At 44.4% G+C, this 14,939-nt stretch overlaps 1 protein-coding gene across 1 annotated transcript in view; it reads left to right on the top strand.

The window, feature by feature from the left end:
- The first annotated feature begins 7,661 nt into the window (after positions 1–7,661).
- Positions 7,662–14,939, top strand: part of LOC106573107 (copine-8) — a 94,275-nt gene continuing 86,997 nt past the window's right edge. Inside the window, exon 1 of the mRNA XM_014147816.2 lies at positions 7,662–7,901. Within this exon, the coding sequence (XP_014003291.1) occupies positions 7,807–7,901 (95 nt within the window). The 5' untranslated portion in view covers positions 7,662–7,806. The remainder of the gene's footprint in view (positions 7,902–14,939) is intronic.

Here is a 14,939-nt window from a genome sequence, read left to right as displayed (position 1 = left end):
CGGAGATCCAGGAGCCGGGCGATCCGGACGGAGGCGATGGAAATCCTTCAACATGGATGGGTCCAAGATGTCCTCTGCCGGCACCCAGCACCTCTCCTCTGGACCGTACCCCTCCCAGTCCACGAGGTACTGCAAGCCCCTCACCCGGCGTCTCGAGTCCAGAATGGCCCGTATGCTGTACGCCGGGGACCCCCCGATGTCCAGAGGGGGCGGAGGGACCTCCGGCACCTCACCTTCCTGTAGGGGACCAGCTACCACCGGCCTGAGGAGAGACACATGAAACGAGGGGTTAATACGGTAATAGTAAGGGAGTTGTAACCGATAACACACCTCGTTTATCCTCCTCAGGACTTTGAAGGGCCCCACACACTGCGGCCCCAGCTTCCGGCAGGGCACGCGGAGGGGCAGGTTCCGGGTCGGGAGCCAGACCCTGTCCCCCGGTATGAACACGGGTGCCTCACTGCGGTGGCGGTCAGCACTCCTCTTCTGCCGTCCACTGGCCTCCTTCAGGGCTTCCTGGACGGCTCTCCAGGTCTCCTTGGAGCGCTGTACCCAGTCCTCCACCGCAGGAGCCTCGGTCTGGCTATGGTGCCATGGTGCCAGGACCGGCTGGTAACCCAAAGCACACTGAAAGGGTGACAGGTTAGTAGAGGAGTGACGAAGTGAGTTCTGGGCTAACTCCGCCCAAGGAATGTACCTCGCCCACTCCCCTGGCCGGTCCTGGCAATACGACCTCAGAAACCTGCCCACCTCCTGGTTTACCCTCTCCGCCTGCCCATTACTCTCGGGGTGATAACCGGAGGTCAAACTGACCGAGACCCCCAGCTGCTCCATAAACGCCTTCCAGACCCTGGATGTGAACTGGGAACCTCGATCAGAGACAATGTCCTCCGGCACCCTGTAGTGCTGTGATAGCACGGCACCCACCCCAGCCTCGGATGCGTCCACCTCCACTATGAATGCTAAAGACGGGTCCGGGTGCGCCAACACGGGTGCTTCGGTGAACAGCACCTTCAACCTCTTGAAGGCTCCGTCCGCCTCATTCGACCACCGCAAACGCACCGGCCCCCCCTTCAGCAGTGAGGTAATGGGAGCCGCTACCTGGCCAAAACCCCAGATAAACCTCTGGTAGTAATTGGCAAACCCTAAGAACCGCTGCACCTCCTTCACCGTGGTTGGAGTCGGCCAATTACGCTTGGCCTTAACGCGGTCACACTCCATCACCACCCCCGTGGTGGAAATGCGATAACCCAGAAAGGAAACGGCTCGTTTGGAAAACACACATTTCTCAGCCTTAACGTATAGGTCATTCTCCAGCAGTCTCCCAAGCACCTTGCGTACCAGGGACACATGCGCGGCGCGGGTGGCGGAATATATCAGAATATCATTGATATAGACAATCACGCCCTGCCCGTGCAGGTCCCTGAGAATCTCGTCTACAAAGGATTGAAAGACGGCTGGAGCATTCTTTAACCCATACGGCATGACGAGGTACTTATAATGGCCCGATGTGGTACTAAATGCGGTTTTCCACTCGTCTCCATCCTTAATACGTACCAGGTTATGCGCGCTCCTGAGATCCAGTTTTGTGAAGAATTTTGCTCCGTGAAATGATTCCACCAAAAAAAATCTAAATATTCCATTACCGTACTTCGAAGCATGTCAACCGCTGTTTAAAATCAATTTTTATGCCATTTTTCTCGTAAAAAAGCGAGAATGTTCCGACCGGGAATCTGCGTTTAGGTAAACAGACGAAAGAAAACATAGCATGGGGTCGACGCGGGCACGAGCCTGAGTCTCACAGTACTGTAACCAGCCACTACCCAAACGCGCTACTTTTTTTCAACCAGAGCCTGCAAAGCCACGATTCAGTCAACCCAACTACGGACAGGTGAAAACAATAACAGAAAGGGGGAAAACAAAAAAGGAATCAGTGGCAGCTAGTAGGCCGGTGACGACGACCGCCGAGCGCCACCCGAGCAGGAGGCGGCGCCACCTTCGGTGGGAGTCGTGACACAGGTGTCTTTTATACAGGTAACGAGCTGATATTAGGAGCACACTCTTAAAGGGAGTGCTCCTAATTTCAGCTTGTTACCTGTATAAAAGAAACCTGTCCACAGAAGCAATCAATCAATCAGATTCCAAACTCTCCACCATGGCCAAGACCAAAGAGCTCTCCAAGGATGTCAGGGACAAGATTGTAGACGTACACAAGGCTGGAATGGGCTACAAGACCATCGCCAAGCAGCTTGGTGAGAAGGTGACAACAGTTGGTGCGATTATTTGCAAATGGAAGAAACACAAAAGAACTGTCAATATCCCTCGGCCTGGGGCTCCATGCAAGATCTCACCTCGTGGAGTTGCAATGATCATGAGAACGGTGAGGAATCAGCCCAGAACTACACGGGAGGATCTTGTTAATGATCTCAAGGCAGCTGGGACCATAGTCACCAAGAAAACAATTGTTAACACAGTACGCCGTGAAGGACTGAAATCCTGCAGCGCCCGCAAGGTCCCCCTGCTCAAGAAAGCACATATACATGCCTGTCTGAGGTTTTCCAATGAACATCTGAATGATTCAGAGGACAACTGGGTGAAAGTGTTGTGGTCAGATGAGACCAAAATGGAGCTCTTTGGCATCAACTCAACTCGCCGTGTTTAGAGGAGGAGGAATGTTGCCTATGACCCCAAGAACATCATCCCCACCATCAAACATGGAGGTGGAAACATTATGCTTTGGGGGTGTTCACCGCATCAAAGGGACGATGGACGGGGACATGTACCGTCAAATCTTGGGTGAGAACCTCCTTACCTCAGCCAGGGCATTGAAAATGGGTCGTATATGGGTATTCCAGCATGACAATGACCCAAAACACACGGCCAAGGCAACAAAGGAGTGGCTCAAGAAGAAGCACATTATTAAGGTCCTGGAGTGGCCTAGCCAGTTTCCAGACCTTAATCCCATAGAAAATCTGTGGAGGGAGCTGAAGGTTCGAGTTGCCAAACGTCAGCCTCGAAACCTTAATGACTTGGAGAAGATCTGCAAAGAGGAGTGGGACAAAATCCCTCCTGAGATGTGTGCAAACCTGGTGGCCAACTTCAAGAAACGTCTGACCTCTGTGATTGCCAACAAGGGTTTTGCCACCAAGTACTGTCATGTTTTGCAGAGGGGTCAAATACTTATTTCCCTCATTAAAATGCAAATCAATTTATAACATTTTTGACATGCATTTTTCTGGATTTTTTTGTTGTTATTCTGTCTCACTGTTCAAATAAACCTACAATTAAAATTAAAATTATAGACTGATCATTTCTTTGTCAGTGGGCAAACGTACAAAATCAGCAGGGGATCAAATACTTTTTTCCCTCACTGTATGTAAACATTATGTGAAGTGGCATTGTTTAAAGTGACTAGTGATACATTTATTACAACCAATTTTTTATCATTAAAGTGGCTAGAGATTTGAGTCAGTATGTTGGCAGCAGCCACACAATGTTAGTGATGGCTGTTTAACAGTCTGATGGCCTTGTTTTTCAGTCTCTCGGTCCCAGCTTTGATGCACCTGTACTGACCTCACCTTCTGGATGATAGCGGGGTGAACAGGCAGTGGCTTGGGTGGTTGTTGTCCTTGATGATCTTTTTGGCCTTCCTGTGACATCGAGTGGTGTAGGTGTCCTGAAGAGCAGGTAGTTTCCCCCGGTGATGCGTTGTGCAGACCTCACTACCCTCTGGAGAGCCTTACGGTTGTGGGCAGAGCAGTTACCGTACCAGGCGGCGATACAGCCCGACAGGATGCTCTCGATTGTGCATCTGTAAAAGTTTGTGAGTGTTTTTGGTGACAAGCCAAATTTCTTCAGCCTCCTGAGGTTGAAGAGGCGCTATTGCGCCTTCTTCACCATGCTGTCTGTGTGGGTGGACGATTTCAGTTTGTCCATGATGTGTACGCCGAGGAACTTAAAACTTTCCACCTTCTCCACTACTGTCCCGTCGATGTGGATAGGGGGGTGCTCCCTCTGCTGTTTCCTGAAGTCCACGATCATCTCCTTTGTTTTGTTGATGTTGAGTGTGAGGTTATTTTCCTGACACCACACTCCGAGGGCCGTCTCCTCCTCCCTGTAGGCCGTCTCGTCGTTGTTGGTAATCAAGCCTACCACTGAAGTGTCGTCTGCAAACTTGATGATTGAGTTGGAATCGTGCATGGCCACGCAGTCATGGGTGAACAGGGAGTACAGGAGATGGCTGAGAACGCACCCTTGTGGGGCCCCAGTGTTGAGGATCAGCGGGGTGGAGTTGTTGTTTCCTACCCTCGCCACCTGGGGGCGTCCCGTCAGAAAATCCAGGACCCAGTTGCACAGGGCGGGGTCGAGACCCAGGGTCTGGGTCTAATGACGAGTTTGGAGGGTACTATGGTGTTAAATGCTGAGCTGTAGTCGATGAACAACATTCTTACATAGGTATTCCTCTTGTCCAGATGGGTTAGGGCAGTGTCCAGTGTGATTGTGATTGCGTCGTTTGCGGACCTATTGGGGTGGTAAGCAAATTGGAGTGGGTCTAGGGTGTCAGGTAGGGTGGAGGTGATATGGTCCTTGACTAGTCTCTCAAAGCACATCATGATGACGGAAGTGAGTGCTACAGGGTGATAGTCGTTTAGCTCAGTTACCTTAGCTTTCTTGGGAACAGCAACACTGGTGGCCCTCTTGAAGCATGTGGGAACAGCAGACTGGGATAGGGATTGATTGAATATGTCCGTAAACACACCAGCCAGCTGATCTGCGCATGCTCTGAGGACGCGGTTAGGGATGACGTCTGGGCCAGCAGCCTTGCGAGGGTTAACACATTTACATGTTTTACTCACGTTGGCTGCGGTGAAGGAGAGCCCGCAGGTTTTGGTAGCGTGCCATGTCGGTGGCACTGTATTGTCCTCAAAGCGAGCAAAGAAGTTGTTTAGTTTGTCTGGGAGCAAGACCTCGGGTCCGCGACGGGGCTGGTTTTCTTTACTGTTAAATTCTATGTATTTGCTATTAGGCCCATGAAAAAAAAATTGCATAGGTCCCATAAAATAAATTGTAACCCCTAAATGCATGGTATAAAGCACGATAGAAATCGCACCCAGTCCCCATCCCTCGTGGCAGGGCTGCTAAAACGCAAACTCCAGAATGTGTCTTTAAAGTGATTGAATAGTGTCGTAATGTAAATGCCAGATTTGATCAAGTAGGCTAATTCTGTCTCATAATCAGGAGAGAATTGATTGAGACCCTGGCTGTAGCCTAGGCTTCAGCAACTGTGTCAGACGGTCAACTGCACCTTAAGATAAGACGTTTTGGCAATCAATCAGCTATTGGGCACCCTGATTAAAACCCTCATTCGGGCCTAAACTATACTGAACAAAAATATAAACGAAACATGCAACAATTTCAACAATTCTACTGAGTTACAGTTCATATAAGGACATCAGTCAATTTAAATAAATGAATTACATCCTAATCTATGGATTTCACATGACTGGGCAGGAGTGCAGCCATGGGTGGGCCTGGGAGGGCATATGCCCACCCACTGGGGAGCCAGGCCCAGCCAATCAGAATGTGTTTTTCCCCTTAAAAGGCCTTTATTACAGACAGAAAAACTCTGTTTCATCAGTTTTCCAGGTGGCTGGTCTCAGACGATCCCGCAAGTGAAGAAGCCGAATGTGGAGATCCTGCGCTAGAGTGGTTACACGTGGTCTGCAGTTGTGAGGCTGGATGGACGTACTGCCAAAATCTCTAAAATGACGTTGGATGTGGCTTATGGTGGAGAAATGAACATTCAATTCTCTGGCAACAGCTCCAGTGGACATTCCTGCAGTCAGCATGCCAATTGCACGCTCCTTCAAAATGTGGAACATCTGTGGCAATGTGTGACAAAACTGCACATTTTAGAGGGGCCTTTTATTGTCCCCAGCACAAGGTACACCTGTGTAATGATCATGCTGTTTAATCAGCTTCTTGATATGCCACACTTGTCAGGTGGATGGATTATCTTTACAAAGGAGAAATGCTCACTAACAGGGATGTAAACAAATTTGTGCTGAACATTTGACAGAAATAAGCTTTTTGTTCAGTATATAATCTAATTTGACACAGCTGTTCATATTTTAGCTCATTGGGCTGCTGCATCTGGTTGAGAAATCATTCACTTAACAGAGGAAATTTCTCAGGTGGTCTCTTTGCGCCATCTGCATCATTACCAACCACCCGAGCCACTGCCTGTTCACCCCGCTACCATCCAGAAGGCAGGGTCAGTACAGGTGCATCAAAGCTGGGACCGAGAGTCTGAAAAACAGCTTCCATCTCAAGGCCATCAGACTGTTAAACAGCAATTACTAACTCAGAGAGTCTGCTGCCTACATAGAGAATCAAATGACTGGCCACTTTAGACAATGCCACTTTAATAATGTTAACACATCTTATATTCTTCCTCTCATATTCTGTACCTTATACCATCTATTGCATCTTGCACACTCTTGGCCATCGCTCATTCATATATTTATATGTACATATTTATATGTACTTATTCCATCCCTTCAGATTTGTGTGTATTAGGTAGTTGTTGGGGAATTGTTAGATTACTTGTTAGATATTACTGCACTGTCGGAATTAGAAGCACAAGCATTTTGCTACACTCTCATTAACATCTGCTAGCCATGTGTATGTGACCAATAAAATTTCATTTCATTTTATCATTATGGCTGCTTACACAGGCAGGCCAATTCTGATATGTTTTTCACTAATTGGTCTTTTGACCAATCAGATCTTTTTCAAAGCTGATCTAATTGGTCAAAAGACCAATTAGGGACAAAATATAAAAATTGCACTGCCTGTATAAAGGCAGCCTCCTCTCATCACTGTCAAAACCCAAGTAACTATGTGTGCAATATGATTTAATCAACCTGATAAAGACTATTTTGAGACGAAACCTGGTGGACACAGGACACCCAATGTCTGAGAGCAAATTGTGGTTTGTTTGGAAAAGTCATGAATTCGCAAGCATGCCAGTGCATTGAAAACCAGGTGGGCCATGATGCCTTTGTAGTGTCACAGAAATTAGTTCCTTGAAGATTTCATTATTCATTTGCACCACCGGAGGTTGGTGGCACCTTAATTGGGGAGGACATGCTCGTAATGGCTAGAGTTTACTTGGTGGAATGGTATCAAATACATCAAACACATGGTTTCTATTTGTTTGCCATTCCATTTGCTCAATTCCAGCCATTATTATGAGCCGTCCTCCCCTCAGCAGCCTCCACTGACTTGCACTGTATTGTCATTCAATAGATTTTCAAAGCACAGGCATTACAATGATTTAGCCTATTCATTGGGCTACAAATCCCTTAATTGGTTAGACTTAATGTATGCAATAAAGCATTTTCTAATTGCAATGGTTCCCTAAAAGCATCAGCACAGACTAGGCCTTAAACTATAATGTGTTATCGTGTTTGGTTCTTTATTTTTGTAATTGTATAACATTTCCCAAAGCTGAGATCTGCACATGTCTTGGATGCACTCCTCGCGGGCGTCGCGCCCTCCGCACTATCACCCATATTAGCCTAGGTCTATACCTCGCTCTCAACTCTGCATACTAGCACGAGCTGAATCTTTCAACCGTTACACATGACGCTGGGCTGTTGTGGGCGACACTCCTCTTGCAGCTGGCTGAGCGACACGCCTCCCGCAGCCTCATGCAACAGCGACCCTAAGCAGCGCACCGTTTTGAACGGTTTCTTTCCTTCATGCGACCGAAGAAGGCCCGTTTAACGGGAGATTTCGACGATGAGTAGCTTCATGAATATGGCGTGTATTGGAGACTTTGACCCATTCACCGCTGCCATTCCCGCCACCAGAGTTGAGCTCACGGTGTCGTGTAGGTGAGTAGAGGGGCACTGATGTCAATTGAGTGACAGAATGCTTCTGGTATAGGCTAAGATTGTGGAGAACGGTGGATATGTTTGGTAAACTGCTAAATATAAATTGTTTAGTCCGAATTTAGTCAAGCATTCTCGCATTAATTCCTTATTTTGGGGATTTGGCCAGAAAACAGACATAGCCCATTAGGCTATAAAAATAGGATTTAATCTATACATTTTTATTGAATTAAATATGACCATTATCATGATGGTCCATTGCTTTACTGGCTTATCAATCACGGTTAGCCTACATTTGAGGGATGTTTAAGTTAAGTTTATGACGGTGGAACAATGTGCGTGCTATTAGTGTTTCCTAACGTGACAGCTCGCGCTCCCTTTTGGGCTCGGCTCCACTTAATTAACTAAACAAACCGCCGTCCAGAAAATGGATGCTGCTGAGAGAATTTATGGATGCTTTATCATCTCTCCGGAGAGATGTGACTTAGATGTGACTTAATACAACTATAGTAGCGAGCAGCAGCTGGCTGGCTCGGGCTGCTGTGTTGCGTAAGAGCCACGCGTCTCTGTAAGACTGGGGTCTCCGCGGAGTTCCTTCTACCAGAGAGAGCTGATGCTCCCGCGGCCGGTCGGTCACAGTCAGTCGCAACACTCACTGTGGAGATAATTTAACACACACAGAGAGAGAGAGAGAGAGAGAGACGTGGATTCGCTCAGTGCGGTGTTGGTGCACACCTGAGATTGTGGTGCTGAAGGTTGGAATACCGATTCAGTCACTGTCTGCATCAATGATGCTCAATCTCCGATAACCGCAATTACAGCTTGTTTGATTAAGAGCCAGATCGCAATTTACTGGGGGGAGGGTTGTCAATCTTTTCTTTTGATTTGGGGAGGGCTGTGTGTTTTTATTGGGCACAGTGGATGTTAGTGCGTTTTTCCTGGTTAACATTTGCTCTTTTGCAGGTTTTACTAGGCTATATCATTTCTTCCATCCTAGCCAACTTTCCTCATCTGCTTGCATGCGTTTCCCCTATGTCAAGTTGTTTTGGTGCTTTACTTGTGCACTATGCTTTTCCATGTGCTAACTTTTATTACAAACTGGGCATTGGCTGACAGCCGTGGTATATCAGACCGTACACCACCGGTATGACAAAATATTTATTTTTACTGCTCTAATTATGTTGGTAACCAGATTATAATAGCAATAAGGCACCTCCGGGGGTTTACGGCTAAGGGCTGTGTCCAGGCACTCAGCCACGCGTCGTATGTTGGCCATATCCACACACCCTCGTGCCCTATTGCATAACTATACCACAGGTCTGTAAAGTCTATCAGTCTAGCTGTCGATTCTCTCCTCTATCCACCATTCATAGTGACAATATTGGTAGTTAGCTTATTTGTCCAGATTTGCAACAGGCTAACTAGCAATCATACTACAAATAAAGGCATTCAAAGCTGCATCAATTTTCAATATGAATTGACAAGAACAAATGGGAATAGATGATAGGCAATGGACAGGCCAGGTGCATCATTGGGCATGAAAGAACAGGGAAGACATGAAACACACAGCTCAGAAAGCTCCGCTATTGATCTTGTTTCGGGACAATACAGTTATCCTACCTAGACTATAGAATTCATAATTGCATTATTGTTTTCAGTTGAGTACAAAATTCTACTCTAGGCTGCAGTGAAAATGTAATTTCAATAACAGCGCAAAAGCCCTGTGATTGGATCGATTTGGATCCGTTGTGGGTCCACTCTCAACAGTTTATACGGTCCAGAAAGGCACAGTAGCTGGCCAGTCTGGCTGTATTTTTACTTCTGATACTGAATGCGCTGTCTGTTTCAGATCATCATTCTTCAAAGTCGTCCTATAATAATGTGGCCACATACGCTCCCTCCCGGCAGGACCATTCAGGAAAGCTTAACACGCACTCTGCCTCCTCTCCAATCCGAGTGGCTATTCCTCGCTCACCTAGAACCTAATGCTTCAATATAGCCTAAATATTTGTCATTTAACTTTTAAAATGTATTACCTTTCATATGTTGCATAAACACAACCAGTCACTGTTTTCATCTGATTAGGCTACTTCAAAAGTATCCTGTAGGCATGCGCACGTTCATCCAAAATATAATTCCAGCATCCTCAAAATGGCTTGACATTAACCATGTTTCCATCCGACCTTTTTATGCTGTAAAAAATGTCACGGCATCATGGAGTTGCATGCAGTTTATTAGGCAACAGATTAAATAAATTATGATGACTTCACAGGGTGACGAAAGTACACAGTGATGAGCTTTATGCTTGTTTCAACAAATACGGAGGGTCTTATTCTTGTGACATGATGATCGATGCTTGGCTGGCATTTGACAAATAAAAATAATCTCACTTTTGTCCGTAGTAATCAGATACGTATCTGCAAGCTGTTGGCTAGAGCACACGTGCCAATAGCAGAGTAGGCACATTCACTATATCTATGCAACATTTATTTGTGAGAATAAACATCGGTAGGCCTAGAGTTGAAAATGCGATGGAAACCCATTTAACTTCTGTTTTTTATTCGGTCCATACGAATTTAACCTCAAATAATTTTCATGTGCACTACGTATTTACGCACAGACATTTATCTGCAACGAGTCAATTTGATGGAAACACAACTCTGATGGGAAAATGCACAAGGCACTCCCTTAGGATTTGATTTGACGTTACGTTACGAGAGAGAGACGTCATCAGAGCGCGCAACAGGACACTGTACTCGCTACACTCGGTTTGTTGTTTACATTAAAACTTTCTCATTAAATCGATTTTAATCCGAACTGAAGTTTTGTTATTTAGGATTCCACAACGCGGTTAACCTTTACGGGTGGGACTGCAAGTTTGTGTTCCTTTTTTTGTTGTTGCGTGGATTCCGCGAGTGCTAGCTGGCTGTACTACAGACACCTGTCGTCGTCGTGGGAAAGACTCATTGTTATCTTTTCATAAAACAACTGGTTGCAGTATAGAGCCAATCTGGATACCAAGCAGATCCTGAGGGAAATCGACGACTACCAACAGCTTTACGCTATGGAGGAACAACATACTCCTTCGTGGAAAGATCCGACCACCTCACAAAATAACTTTAAACCGGCAAAAAAAAGAAAAACAGACACGGACGATTGACTTACCATTGAGGTAGAGGCTAGTGCTCTTGCTGGAATCCATGCAACAATGGAAAAGTTGTGTGAGGAGGTAGCAGGGCTGAGCTGAGGTAGTAGGGCTGAGGGGTGGTTTGGAGTTCAGCCAGAGTGAAATTCTCAAGCTCCAAAGAGAAAACAAGACACTCACAGCAAGGTAAAAATACACGATTCCAACATGGATTGTCTACTCAGGGAAACAGTGATGAAGGATACGCTACTAGACATACAAAGTCGTAGCATGCATGAAAATCACTTTTTTTTTCTGGTATTCCTGAGGATGCATCCAATTATCCAGAGGGTGCGATCAGAGATTCATGAAATCCGCATTGAAACTTCCTATAAAGACTGTAAACAAGGTGGCTTTCCACCGAGTACACAGACTTGGAGCTCGGAGTGACAAGACCAAGGGTCCCTGACCAATCATTGCAAAATTTGAACACTACCAACAAAAGGAGCTGATCAAAAGCAGAGGAAGGGAGCTTAAAGGGACCAAATTCGATCTCAATGACCAATTTCCAAAGGAGATAAACGAACGTCGTAAGAGACTGTATCTGGTACAAAGACAACAAAGGATGGATGGTAGGCGTGCCTTTATCATTGTGGACAAACTCTTTATAGATGGACAGCTATTCCGAGACAGCTCCATAACACCGTGGCTGTACTAAATAGAGGTCGACCGATTATGATTTTTCAACACCGATACTGATTATTGGAGGACCAAAAGAGCCGATACCGATTAATCGGCCGATTTGTGATGATTTTTTTAAAATATATATATATATATATGCACACACACACACACACACACAGCTCTGAAGTGACAACGATACTGAAGAGTCTGCTTAGGAGACAAATACTCTCAACTGTTTGAATAATAAAAATAGAGTTTAAGTTACCTGTGATGAATGTTGAAAACAAAAACTAATTTCTATATGCAGGAAATCCTATTTTAATAATGGGCATGGTAAGAATTGACTACCAAAGTGCGAGTCATAATTCCCATGACACCTTCTAGCAAAATCTGAAAAGCGGTTCCTTCATTTATTCCATAGGATATTTTTAGATTAACTTAAAATAAGGTCTGTGTTTGGTTTAGGCTTACACCACCTTGCCAATTTTATAACTGTGTAGATATCCATAGGATATAACTCTGATCAATACATTTTTTTTTGTAGAGTGGATTTATGAAAATATGTTGACAAACGTTACCTAGTGAGATTTACACGGGTATCAAAATGCCGAGGTGGTTTAAGCACAAAACGCAGACCTTATTTGAAGTAGATCAAGACATTCTCTATGGAAGACATGAACGGTAAAATAACGAAGGAACCCCTTTCAAGTTCAGCCGCAAGTTATTACAGGAATTATGATGCGTCGACTATTTCTCTCTAAACCATATACCTTTGACTATTACGAGCCTGCTGCTGCCTACCACCGCTCAGTCAGACTGCTCTATCACATATCAAATCATAGACTTAACTATAATATAATAAACCTTAGGTCATTAATATGGTCAAATCCGGAAACTATCATCTCGAAAACATTATTCTTTCAGTGACATACAGAACCGTTTCGTATTTTATCTAACGGGTGGCATCCATAAGTCTAAATATTCCTGTTACATCGCACAACCTACAATGTTATTTCATAGTTCTGTAAAATTCTGGCAAATTAGTTCGCAACGAGCCAGATTCTGTATACCCTGATTCTGCGTGCAACGAACGCAAGAGAACTGACACAATTTCACCTGGTTAATATTTCCTGCTAACCTGGATTTCTTTTAGCTTAATGTGCAGGTTTAAAAATATATACTTCTGTGTATTGATTTTAAGAAAGGCATTGATGTTTATGGTTAGGTACAGTCGTGCAACGATTGTGCTTTTTTTCGCAAATGCGCTTTTGTTAAATCATCCCCATTTGGCGAAGTCTGCTGTCTTTGTTAGGAAGAAATAGTCTGCACAGTTCACAACAAGCCAGGCGGCCCAAACTGCTGCAAGAGAAGTGACACATTTTCCCTAGTTAAAAGAAATTTATGTTAGCAGGCAATATTAACTAAATATGCATGTAAAAAAATATATACTTGTGTATTGATTTTAAGAAAGACATTGATGTTTATGGTTAGGTACACGTCGGAGCAAAGACAGTCCTTTTTCACGAATGCGCACCACATCGATTATATGCAAAGCAGGACAGGCTAGATAAACTAGTTATATCATCAACCATGTGTAGTTAACTAGTGTTTATGATTGATTGATTGTTTTATTATAAGATAAGTTTAATGCTAGCTAGCAACTTACTTTGGCAACGTAAAGCAGGTGGTTAGAGCATTGGGCTAGTTAATGTAAGGTTGCATCCCCAAGCTGACAAGGTAAAAAATCTGTCGTTCTGCCCCTGAACAAGGCAGTTAACCCACCGTTCCTAGGCCGTCATTGAAAATAAGAATGTGTTCTTTAACTGACTTGCCTAGTTATTTATTATTTTTTTAAATCGGCAAATCGGTGGCCAAAAATACCGATTACCGATTGTTATGAAAACTTGAAATCGGCCCTAATTAATCGGCCATTCCGATTAATCGGTCGACCTCTAGTACTAAATTCCACAGGGACTTCAGGTTATGAAAAAAAAGAAGGTATGGGAACTGTTTTAAAATATCTGGACACTATGAAGTGGATATGAACACACACGTACTCAACTACATGCTTGCTTATGTAACCGATGTGAAATGGCTAGTTAGTTAGCGGTGGTGCGCGCTAATAGCGTTTCAATCAGTGACGTCACTCGCTCTGAGACTTGAAGTAGGGTTTCCCCTTGCGTTGCAAGGGCCGCGGCTTTTGTGGCGCGATGGGTAACGATGCTTCGTGGGTGTCAGTTGTTGATGTGTGCAAGGGTCCTTGGTGCGAGCCCAGGTTGGGGCGAAGAGAGGGACGGAACCTACACTGTTACACTTACACATACGGACTTATACATACACACACACACCTGATCTTGCTCTCTTTTCTCACTCTCTCTTTATCTCTTTTCTCTTCTCTCCCGCTCTCTCTATTGTCGAGATCTGTTTTATAATTTAATGTGTTTATTGTTTGTGTATCTTTTTTATGTATTTGTCTACAAGTTTATATACGTTTACAACAAGCAAGGGGAAGATATCAGAATAGGGGCATTGGGGAATAATAACATATTGTACGGAATACATTTGTACTGTAGTGAAGCCGTCTCTAGAGTAATGCAAGGTCTCTTTCATGATCATGTGAAACGTCAATTGCTATGGAAATGCTGGGATGTGTTTTTCAATTATGTTAAAGGTAATTATGATGCAACTATGATGGTGATACGATATGGATTACGATTATGAATATTAAGGCTATACGCACTACATGTTACACACATAGACACTCAAACATGCAAATTGGCAGAGTTATTATTTATTTGGACATCGCACATTACAGTCTTACTTTTATACAGACATCATACACACTCTCGTTATATCATATCCAATATCATACACATCAACCAACTCAGATTTGTTACACACATCATTTGTCTCAATTTTCTAACATCTGTGGCATTGGCTCACAGGCAAACAGGCAGGGGAATAAAACAAATATTGCTAGAACCTATTTCTTGAATTCTAAATATCAGACATTTAAGCTCTAGTTTTGACCATCATAATACCTCTGATGGCAGTAACTTTACAAGCACTAATTATGGTCAATTTAGCCTGAGAATAGTATCTAGTTATGGTAAGGGGTGAAATAAGTATAGCTAGTTATAATTGTAACGGTTTGGCCGATTGATATTCTTTTTTTATAGTCTTTACATGGCTAAAAGAAAAGGAATATAATATATACTGTTTACAGGAAACGC

The sequence above is a fragment of the Salmo salar genome, chromosome ssa16 (assembly GCF_905237065.1).
Source record: "Salmo salar chromosome ssa16, Ssal_v3.1, whole genome shotgun sequence".
NCBI lineage: Eukaryota > Metazoa > Chordata > Actinopteri > Salmoniformes > Salmonidae > Salmo > Salmo salar.
This window is presented reverse-complemented; position numbering and strand designations above follow the sequence as displayed.